This window comes from Eriocheir sinensis, chromosome 51 (genome assembly GCF_024679095.1).
Source record: "Eriocheir sinensis breed Jianghai 21 chromosome 51, ASM2467909v1, whole genome shotgun sequence".
Taxonomy (NCBI): domain Eukaryota; kingdom Metazoa; phylum Arthropoda; class Malacostraca; order Decapoda; family Varunidae; genus Eriocheir; species Eriocheir sinensis.
In genome coordinates, this window is record NC_066559.1 from 10,868,822 (window position 1) to 10,880,654 (window position 11,833).

At 43.8% G+C, this 11,833-nt stretch overlaps 1 protein-coding gene across 1 annotated transcript; it reads right to left on the reverse strand.

Annotated features, from left to right (window-relative positions):
• Positions 1-1,110: 1,110 nt before the first annotated feature.
• On the reverse strand, positions 1,111-8,208 carry LOC126982717 (uncharacterized). Its single transcript, XM_050835005.1, has 3 exons — positions 7,854-8,208; positions 4,155-4,286; positions 1,111-3,909 (listed from the first exon to the last, which is right to left on the reverse strand). The coding sequence occupies exon 3, from the start codon at positions 3,771-3,773 to the stop codon at positions 2,061-2,063; it is 1,713 nt and encodes a 570-aa protein (XP_050690962.1). The 5' UTR covers positions 3,774-3,909; positions 4,155-4,286; positions 7,854-8,208; the 3' UTR covers positions 1,111-2,060.
• Positions 8,209-11,833: the final 3,625 nt, after the last annotated feature.

Consider the following 11,833-nt stretch of genomic DNA (forward strand, 5'->3'; position numbering starts at 1 on the left):
TAAACCTAACCTAATCTTTAATACCAACTAACTATCTGTCTATCTAACTAACTAACCCACCGTGCCTCATAATACCCAACTTTTATGTCCTCCAGTTTGAGAATACCGCAACCTTTACTAACTAAACCTAACCTAATCTAACCTAATCTTTAATACCAACTATCTATCAGTCTATCTAATTAATCCTCCAGTTTGAAAATACCGCAACCTTTACTAACTAAACCTAACCTAACCTAATCTTTAATACCAACTATCTGTCTATCTAACTAACTAACCCACCGTGCCTCATAATACCCAACTTTTATGTCCTCCAGTTTGAAAATACCGCAACCTTTACTAACTAAACCTAACCTAACCTAACCTAATCTTTAATACCAACTATCTATCAGTATATCTAACTAACTAACCCACCGTGCCTCATAATACCCAACTTTTATGTCCTCCAGTTTGAAAATACCGCAACCTTTACTAACTAAACCTAACCTAACCTAACCTAATCTAATCTAATCTAATCTAATCTTTAATACCAACTATCTATCAGTATATCTAACTAACTAACCCACCGTGCCTCATAATACCCAACTTTTTTATCCTCCAGTTTGAAAATACCGCGACCTTTACTAACTAAACCTAACCTAACCTAACCTAACCTAACCTAATCTAATCTAATCTTTAATACCAACTATCTATCAGTCTACCTAACTAACTAACCCACCGTGCCTCATAATACCCAACTTTTTTTTTCCTCAGTTTTCTTGGCATACGTCTTAGCAGTCATAAAGTTACAGTGTCTCCTTTCCCATTCCAGGTAGGTCAACACAGGCCAGCGAGGGAGGGAGCAACGCGGTGACCTGACAACCCCCAGGACGAGAGGGAGGGTGAGTGTTGCCCGTGCTTTCCTACACACACACACACACACAGCTTACGGGAAGATGTGGTGGAGGCGAGCAGTGCATGTCCAACAAATTAAGGAAAGGCTGGATGAATATAGATATGGAGACAGCTTAGCTCGGGCCCGGTAGACTACAAATAGGTACACACACACACACACACACACACACTACTTATAGACCTAAAAGCGTAGGATTTAGAAAGTTGTATACTCAGATGTGATAAGAGCACAAGATTTGTTTATTCTAGAAAATGAGTGTTGGCATAATATCACAAGTACCGGTAAATCCTTTCGTCTCTAACAGTGGTTCTAAGACTAACTTAATTAACATGTTATGCCCCTACAGGTGGCACAGTCACCTTTCACAGCACGCAGTATACGCAGTCATTCATTTCACCTCACAACCTACAAGAATAAAAAGAATTGAATAAACGAATACAATAATAAAAAAAAGAATCACAAATCTATCTCTTGTGCTGAGAATTAATCATACCTACGTAGCTACCACAAACTTTTTTTTGGACAAATGTTCCAAAAAGTTAATCAATCACAAGTAAAATTATCCTCAATACGATATAGTAGATAATCAAACACAACATTCGATAGAGCTGAACACAGTGTGGGTGAGGACGAGGGAAGGACCTATGTGTCTCAGTGTGGGATACATGAGGGGAGCGAGGCACATAACAAGGTATTCAAAGAGAAGCTGTTGGGAGCGACTGGTTAGCGTATGTGTCTGCATGGATGTGAAGGAGCATCAAACTGAGTGGCCGTTGAAGAAGTTTCATTAGCTATGTTGTTGTTGACTCAAGACAATAGTTGTGGGAGGGACTAGCTTTTCACCGCTCTTAGATCCACATCACTTAAGTCGGTATTGTAAGACACTTTCGCTCCTCACATCAGCTATTTCTAAAGGTCAAAGAGGGAGTCAGTCGGGTTCTAATGAGTGTTTCTTTAGGTTCATGGTACAGAAGAAGGGCCAAACTACCACCAGGGTCATAAAACTACTCCTGGAAATGCCCACAATTCCCACGAAAGCCTTATCAAATGTATGTTCTTGGGCGACGAAATGTTTTATAATACGACCCTTAGATTCACCTCTCTACCTTTTTTTTTTCCGTTTGGAAATCCGCATGGAGGACACACCCTTCAGAAGCCCTCCTCCATGTCATTGAGCACCCAGAGTGAAGTGACGGTACTGGCTCATGACCCTGGAGGCAAGCACAGCCTTTTTGTACTTGAGGATGGTCTTGTCTGTCATGGGCCTCCGCTTCACTACCTCAGAGCCCTTGGCGTGGATGCCGGTCCGCACGCCGGCACAGTCCCGGTAATGGTGCAGCACCGACACCAGCTTCGGCGACGCCTGGTTCTTGGAGGCAGGCAGCAGGAAGTGGTGCACCATGTGGTGGCCCACGGAGACCACCGCCCGTGGCACCACCACCATCTTGGAGCGGGACTTGGGCGGCCAGAGTCGGGGCTCCCTGAGGGTGGCCTGGAAGATGGGGAAATCCTTGCTGCCGCCGGACGTCTTTTCCTGGAACTCTGAGCAAAAGAATGCGTTGAGGATCAGGATGGAGTCACCCTCACTTCCACGCTTGTGCTTGATGACATCACTGTACAGCTGGCCCAGGGAGGCGATGGCGGCGCGGGGCACGATGAACTCGTCCATGTCCACGATGGCCAGATGGCCGTGTTTGCCCGACGCTCTGTAGACGCAGTCGTTGATGGCAGTGAGGGAGCCAAGGTCCCACAGCTCCTCCCACTCACTGGTCGGGATGTTCCACGCCAGCAAGTGGATAATAACGTCGCCACCAGCCATCAGGTGCAGCAAAAATTCTTTAACGTTTCTGTCTATTGCAAAATCATAGAAATAAAAGTGTGAGACATCAAGAACAGTGCTATAGTAACTTATGAAGAGAGCAATGGCTGCCAGGTTGGTGTATGGGCCAAACAGTGGCCGCACACACACCGCACCGCTGTGGGCTCCATGGCCCTGCTCCTCCTGGTTGCCCGTGCTGAGGTAGACCAGCCGCTGGAACTTGCTGTCGGCTCCCTGCGGCACCAGTGACACGGCGTAAGGCACTCGGCCCTCGTCGTGCCTTGGGGAGGATGAATTACTCGTTACATTCTTAGGTGAACACAAAAAGTATGTTCCCACAAAGGTCTTCCAGCCTTCCTCATAGATGAAGGCACGCAGCCGCCCCTCCTCGGCTCCTTGTCCAGTGTACCAGAGGAAGCACGAGTACCTGAGTGCCTCCTCCCGCACCACACCGGACCGTTGGCCGGGGGACTCTTGCGTCAGGTCCTTGGCGTATCGAAGGATGCCCAAAACCCTCACTGCAGGCCCAGTTGGCAGGCCTTGCCGAGCGTCCCAGAAAGCACTGTAAGCGTAGAGGTCATCCGAGACGCGCATCCAGAGTGGGAGAGCCTCTTCAACACTCCTTGGGTGGTTGAGAGGGGCGGTGACGTTCTCACTCTTGTCACCTTGCACTGGAGAGGCACCGCTCGATTGCTGAACTGACTGAGGAAATTCCAGTATGGAGCCCTTGCTATCAGGCCTCTCAAACCCATCCAGAGAAGAGTGGCGTGAAGCAGGCCCCGTTCCCTCCTCTCTCAGCCTCTCCCTTACCCACTGTCCCCTATCTCTCTCATCTTCTACCCTTGCCCCACTCAGTTTGTCGTCTCCTAGCTTGACCTTCTCCTTCTGTCTTCTGTTTCCTAGCGTCTCATTCCAGTTTCGGTCCTTTGATGCTCCCTCTTTCTGCCTTGTGTTCTCGAGGTGCCCCTCCCTCTGTCTGTCATCTGGTAGCAGGAGATTGAGTAGCAGGCAGCAACAGGCCAAAGGAAGCAGCCTCTTGATGGTGGTACACAGGCGAGGCATGGTGGTGGTGGTGGTGGTGGGAAGGCGGGACCATGCTGCTTGAGGGCCGCATGGTCACTTATATAACCTTAGACCAAGAGCACTACAACACTTCTGCTTCTTGCTCTCCATCGTTTGTTGTGGTGGTGTTGAGGTTCTGGAAAGAGGTAACATGTAGGTATTATAGGATTCTTTTTCCGGCATCGTCTTGTTTTACATTGTGGGAGCTGTACGTGTCATGGGTATTTTCTCATATTTGGTTTTGGCTCAATTCCCGATTTATGTTTGGGAATGTGAGCCTCGGACATCAAAGGGTGTTATCCCTGACGCATACATTCTGCCTTACAAATACTTTTTTTTACCTTATCTTATACCTGATACCATAGTCTTACCAGTTCTTACCTGGGTTCCCACATTGCTGATTTTTGCTTCCACGACTGTTATTCTTTTTCACTGTCTTGGACTTGGTTAGGGAGCCACTCCATCCACTGGTGTGTAAAGCTTCAGTAATGGCTCATTCCCAAGGTCACATCCCTGTAAGAAAGAGAAAAGCTGATAGTGCCAGGAAGGGAGAACATTTGCAGGAGTCCACCCTACACACAAAGCACCATTTAGCCTTTCTCTAAAAACTCCTTTCAATTCATTATGTTGTCCTTCTGTTCCCATTGTGTAAGAGAAACCGCCCCACCAGGAACTCCGGTGATACTTTGGTTGGTATTATAAGACATACTCGCTTCTCACATCACCTATTTTCAAAGGTCAAAGAGGGGGTCAGTCGGGTTCTAATGAGTGTTTCTTCAGGTTCATGGTACAGAAGAAGGGTCAAACTAACACCAGGGTCATAAAACTACTCCTGGAAATGCCCACAACTCCTACGAATGCCTTGTCAAATATGTGTTCTTGGGCAGCGAAATGTCTTATGATACGATAAGCGTGCATGCGGTCTACCTCAGTATCCGCAGTCTATTCTGTCATGACCTGACCTATTGACCTTCATGAAGCTATTACCTGCCCTCACCTTCCTTTTTTCACCCTTTTGACATTAGTGCTCCTGACCTCTCCAAGATTTGTCTATATAAAAGGGCAATCGACAAACACTCACAGCAATAGCCTCCTCAAACTGAAGCCGATGACAAACTTTACATTGTATTCATAAAAGGTAAAGTTGGGTGCATACGCTATAGCTGCGCTTGACCTCGATGCTCATTTCCGTCGTATTGGCCCTTCAGCCTGTGGTGGAAAGAACCCATTACACCTAGACTCCGATCCGAGTTACCACAGTTTACCTTCATCAAGTTTCCTTAGGTATAAACCCATTCACCAAACAGCCCGACAGTAATTATGATTTTGATGATTTCGGTTTTGATGATAAAGCGTATGTAATTAATAATAAATAATCATCCAACATTATTCAACTTGCTTCTATTATCCCGCAGTATGAAGTTCTTTTAGCATAGCTGAACCGCACGCCAGAGTGGACAAGTAGACCGCATGCTTCCTATCCTCCTCCTCCTCCTCCTCGACGCTACAGTGGCCCCGGAGCTCCTTCCGCGCTTATATCACTCCAGGGTATCATCAGTTTTCCATCTTAGTATCTCTGTTATTGTTCTCTATCTTAGTATCTTTATTCTTGTCCTCCCCTCCTGACCTCTCTTCATATCACTGACCATCATATCCTAATTTTGAAATAACAACCGATGAAGTCCTTAAAGCTCTCCATTCACTTAAAACAAATAAAAGTCCTGGACCTGACAAAGTATATCCAACTCTGCTGAAAGAAACAAAGAGCGAAATACTCTCCTCCCTCACAACCGTATTCAATATGTCCTTGCGACAAGGCATCGTCCCTTCAGATTGGAAAAAGGCTAACGTGACACCGATTTTCAAGAAAGGAGACAAAAAAGTACCAGGTAATTACAGGCCCATTAGTCTAACTTCGGTTGTAGGTAAGCTACTTGAGGGCATAATTAGAGACAAAATTGTGAGTTACCTTGAAAGCCACTCATTGATTGGGGACTCACAACATGGCTTCCGAAACAAAAGATCCTGCCTATCAAACCTATTAACCTTTATAACGACCTCTTCACTGTTCATGACGTAACCAAATCACTGGACGTAGTCTATCTTGATTTCAGAAAGCGTTTGATAAAGTCCCGCATCATAAATTACTTTACAAATTAAAGCAAATAGGTATTGACGGTCAAGTAAACCAATGGATCGCGAATTGGTTGAGCAACAGACAACAAAGAGTAGTGATTGACGGATTTAACTCAGAGTGGGCGCCTGTCACTAGTGGCGTCCCTCAGGGCTCGGTCCTTGGCCCAGTGCTCTTCATTATTTACATCAACGACGTGGATGTTGGACTCAATAACCGCATTAGTAAATTTACAGACGACACAAAGATTGGTAACTCGGTTCTCACTGACGAAGACAGGCAAAGCCTCCAAGAGGATTTGCACAAAATTTCAGCTTGGTCGGATAGATGGGAGATGCCCTTTAACGTAGACAGTGCCAGGTCCTTCAAGTTGGAACGAGGAATAAGAAGTTCGAATACGAAATGCGCGGCGTTAAACTCAAAAGCGTTCAATGCGTCAAAGACTTAGGGGTCAAAATCGCGTCAAACCTCAAATTCTCACAGCAATGCATCGATGCAGCAAATAAAGCGAACAGAATGTTGGGCTTCATTAAAAGAAACTTTGTATTCAAGAATAAAGATGTAATACTCCCGCTCTACAACAGTTTAGTCAGACCCCACTTGGAATATGCGGTACAGTTTGGTCCCCCACCATGCAAAGGATATTGCTAAATTAGAAGGTGTTCAGTGTCGGGCAAAAATGATCCCTTCCTTGCGCAACAAATCCTACGAAGAAAGGCTTTCTACCCTTAACATGTTCTCTCTTGAGAAACGTCGCCTCCGAGGAAAACTGATCGAATGTTTTAAAATACTTAATGGTTTCACGAATGTAGACAGATCAACATTGTTTATGATCGATGACACTTTGCGCACGAGGAACAATGGCGTAAAACTCAGATGTAGACAAGTAAATTCAGACTGCACCAAATTTTTCTTCACCAACGTTGTAGTGCGAGAATGGAATAAGCTTCCACCATCAGTGGTCCAGTGTAACACGATTGACTCCTTCAAAAAGAAGCTCGATCGTCACTTCCTTCAACTTAATATCAACTAGAGTAGAAATGCAACGTTTTGGAGTCTTCTGATTAATGTAAAATCACTTAGGTTTAAGGACAGACCACCAAGTCTGGACCATGGGGTCTGTGTGGTCTGATTTTCTATGTAAATCTATGTAAATCTCTCTCTCTCTCTCTCTCTCTCTCTCTCTCTCTCTCTCTCTCTCTCTCTCTCTCTCTCTCTCTCACACACACACACACACACACACACACACACACACACGCGCGCGCGCGCGCGCGCGCTTTCATGCCCTCTCCAAGAACTTCTTAACACTTTCCATGGACGCTCTATTTGGTGGTCCATATCACGGAAGTTGGACGGAGGTCATTACCACGGATCATTACCTATACATAGTCTTCCAGCGAGACATCATATACACTGCCTTCCTTCCACGTATAGCAGACAGCAAGAGCAATGAATCCCGTGTCACGCCAGTCTTGTGAGTCTTGAGAGCCAGACGGAAGCAGATCATTACCTATAGTCTATTATAGTCTACCAGCGCGATATCCCACATTATCTTACTTTCACGTTTAGTCCACAGCAAGAGCGCAAGTCCCCGTGCTATATGCGAATCTTGTTAGTCTTGACAGTTAAACGAAGGCGAGACATTTAGGAACCATTACTTATAGTCTACCAACGCGATATCCTACATTATCTCCCTTCCACGTTTAGTCCACAGCAAGAACAGTGAGTCCCCGTGCTATATGCGAATCTTGTTAGTCTTGACAGTCAAACGAAGGCGAGACACTTGGGAACCATACCAACACAATATCCTACATGACCTCCCTTCCACGCCTATTCGACAGCAAGAGCAATGAATCCCCGTGTCCTTACTGAAATAAACGTTAATCTCGTCAGTTTTGAGAGCCAGACGGAGGCGAAATCATGCAACGGGATATACTATACATTACCCTTATTCCAGGTTGAGTCCACAGCAAGAGCAAGTAATCCTCGTGTCCCAGCCTGAAGTATACACCAGTCTTGTCAGTTTTAAGAGCCGGACGGAGGTGAGACACATGTTATTCCTGTGACGGCGCTGGTGGTACTGATCCTCGGTAACGGTACATTGAACTTGAAGGCCCAGCGAGCCTCCCTAATATCTCTTACCCGGACGTCCTACATGCGCGCCGTCCATTGTTGCATGAAGGAGGTAACTGTCAACTTTGGCCATGTACGCATTCATAAGGTAATCTAGCCTTTGAAAGCTCTAAGGCGACCATCTTAGCGGAGTAAGGAAATCTAAGGCGACCATCTCAGCGGAGTAAGGAAAATAACGGGACCCAGAGGCCATTGACCCCAGAGCGGGCGCAGAAAACTTAGGCTGTACTTTTTCTCTCTAACACAGACTACGTACCTTACCTTTGCCTGTGAGAGATTCCACTTATATTTTTTTTTACAGGAAAGGAAGCAGCTCAAGGGCATAAAAAAGTAGAAAAAAAAGACAAAAGTAAAGTGGCCAAAAGGGAGGTCAGTTTCGGGTGGAGAGGTCGCCTATTAAAAAAAATATATAGCCCTTTCATTTTGCCGTCGATTGATACGAAAAACATTTATGTAGCCCCAGAAATAAGGGAGTTATGGCGATTCGCACCAAAGCGGTTGATTTTCCAAAATTCGCGGCTTAATGACAAGGGCGCCGCGCAAAATCAAAAGAGTCCGCCCTCCATTACTTGAGATATATATTACAATTTACAATAGTTTCATTATATTATGTACACAAATCAAAATCCCACCCAAATTTTCGCGGCACACCAAGGAGATAAGGGCGGCACACACTTTGAGAATCGCTGGAATAGACAAACGAGGTAATTCGAGTATACCATAAACAGAGCACAATAAACAGAGGAAGGCATGCAAGAAAAGGGACAGAGAGAGGAAGAGATATTAATAAAACGTGAATATTTTTAGAACCGGCTCCTATAATGTCCATATGGTGGGTGAGAAACTGAATAGACAAACGAGGTAATTTACGAGCATCATAAACAGAGTATTATTAACAGAGGAAGGCATGCAAGAAAAGGGACAGAGAGAGGAAGATATATTAATAAAACGTGAATATTTTTAGAACCAGCTCTTATAATGTCCATATGGTGGGTGAGAAACTGAATAGACAAACGAGGTAATATACGAGCATCATAAACAGAGTATTATTAACAGAGGAAGGCATGCAAGAAAAGGGACAGAGAGAGTAAGGGATATTAATTAACCGGGAATATTATTAGAACCAGCCACTGGTCTTATAATGTCCATAGTTTATAATTCCACTTATCGAGCTATTGCGTCTAATATATCAGAATACAAGACGAGGGACCGTGTAAGATCCCCTAGATACCATATATGATGTTATTTTATTACTGAAAGCGCAGCAATAATTATTAAGGGAGGTAATAAAGATTGTTTATGAAGTTAACTGTGATGTATTTTTTTTTTCATTTTATTTCAGCTTATTTATTTTATATTATTAATTAATTTTTTTTTCTTCCTCTTTTTAGTATGTGTGTGTGTGTGTGTGTGTGTGTGTTTAGAACATATTATAAGGGAAGGAGGCGATTTAATTCTTTATGGTCGAGTAATTTAATTGTTAGAGTGTATTATAGTTGTCTGTTAATAATAATGTTCTTTGTTTTGTTATGTTTTAATTATTAAGAAGAGTCTACACCTCAGATTGTCACGAGGTCTCATTAAATTTGTTATGCTTCTCTCTCTCTCTCTCTCTCTCTCTCTCTCTCTCTCTCTCTCTCTCTCTCTCTCTCTCTCTCTCTCTCTCTTGTTCTTCTTGTTCATGTTCTTTTTCCTCTTCTTCAGTGATTCTCTCTCTCTCTCTCTCTCTCTCTCTCTCTCTCTCTCTCTCTCTCTCTCTCTCTCTCTCTCTCTCTGTGATAATATTAGTTTTAATGTTATTTTCTAATTATAATTATATTGCGCTGTCTCGAGTACGTAGCGGTCTATACGATCACTGCCTTAAAATTCCTTATTGTATTAACACGTTCTTATATTAACAGGTAAATAAATATAATACAGTAGATATATACTATGTTAGTAAATAAGTAAGTATATGACCATAATAACACGGTGTCTCATTCCAGTGGTATTTTTATATTAATTGTGGGGAATAATGATTGATTGATAGTTTATTGTTGCAGGTAAACAACAAGGGAGAAGGGAGGAACATGCCATCCCTACCCCCAGGCAGGACAGAGTGAGATTATACAAATATTAATACATGTGAAGGGAGCACCAGGAAATTAAAAAGATACAATGGTAGGAAGGAAAGCACAACAAGGGAGGGGGCAGTACCTCCCCCTGGACAATAAGACAATAAAATGTGGGGACGGAGAACATTGCCCAAGCACTACTAAGGATTTCAGAGGCTGTGCGGCCTCGTTTTTTGGGAATAATATCGTAACGAACAATCGTATCGGTACGAGATTTTGCGACAGTGTATTTCACACACTGCCTTAATTTTGAAGGGTATCGCCAACCGCCACAAATAGAGAATAAAGGCACTTGTCCCTATACCAAGAGGGTAAAGTCATCAGTGTCAGGCAAAGATACGAACACAACTACCAGAGGCTCCGCCCACCTTGTTCCTCTTCCCTCCATCTCCCGCCTCCTCCCTCAATATCTCTCTCTCTCTCTCTCTCTCTCTCTCTCTCTCTCTCTCTCTCTCTCTCTCTCTCTCTCTCTCTCTCTCATGTAGCTTCGTAACTATAATGAATGAAAGGCATGCATTAATTGTAGTGGCGTTATATACTCTTTCTAATACTGATAGGCATCCTTTAAATAAAGTTGAGAGTAGGGTAACGTGTTACTTACATAGCCTAATTACCTCCGTAACTATTGGTAGCGTAGTGGTTTGGTGGTTTATGGTGTACGTTTTCGTAGGGCTATTGTATAGCATGTACCTACTGATAAAAGTAACGGTGCTCTTATCGCCAAATTATAGTGGTGCTATTAATTTTATTGTCAGGGAAGAGCTGAAAGTATGGTAACGGGAAGAATTGCGAAGGTATAACAACAAAAAACAAACGAGAGAGAAACAAACACAAGCGAGCAATCGTTCTACCATCAATCATGGTAGTCATCATTTACCACCTCACCCTACTCTCACATGTCATTACGTCCACGGCCCAGATGTGTATAACTATGCTCAAAATTAAAGTCCCAGTATCACATCAAGCATGCCTTAATTGAAAAAAAAAAATCATTCTCGAGTATGTATGTATCTTCCAGAGAGAGAGAGAGAGAGAGAGAGAGAGAGAGAGAGATTGAGGGAGAAGGGAGGAGGCGGGAGATGGAGGGAAGAGGAACAAGGTGGGCGGAGCCTCTGGTAGTTGTGTTCGTATCTTTGCCTGACACTGATGACTTTACCCTCTTGGTATAGGGACAAGTGCCTTTATTCTCTACTTGTGGCGGTTGGCGATACCCTTCAAAATTAAGGCAGTGTGTGAAATACACTGTCGCAAAATCTCGTACCGATACGATTGTTCGTTACGATATTATTCCCAAAAAACGAGGCCGCACAGCCTCTGAAATCCTTAGTAGATGGGAATGAATACAGAGATAGAGTAATACTAGTCCTTAAAGTAAAATACTGCAGAGATCACAGCCTTGTATAGCACGGCAGTAGTTCAGGCTGCCACACACGGCATCACCACCTTGGTGCAAACTGAGGGTGTTCCTTGAGGATATTGTGGGGAATAATTATAAAAAAAAAGACATCCCTGTTATTATGTTCTTACAGCCATAGGTAGATAAATTTAATACAATAAATATATACTACCATTGTATCTTTTTAGTTTTCTGGTGCTACTTACACATGTATCCTTAGTTGTATAATCACGCTCTGTACTGCCTGGGGGTTAATTGGGATGGCATGCTCCTCCCTTCTCCT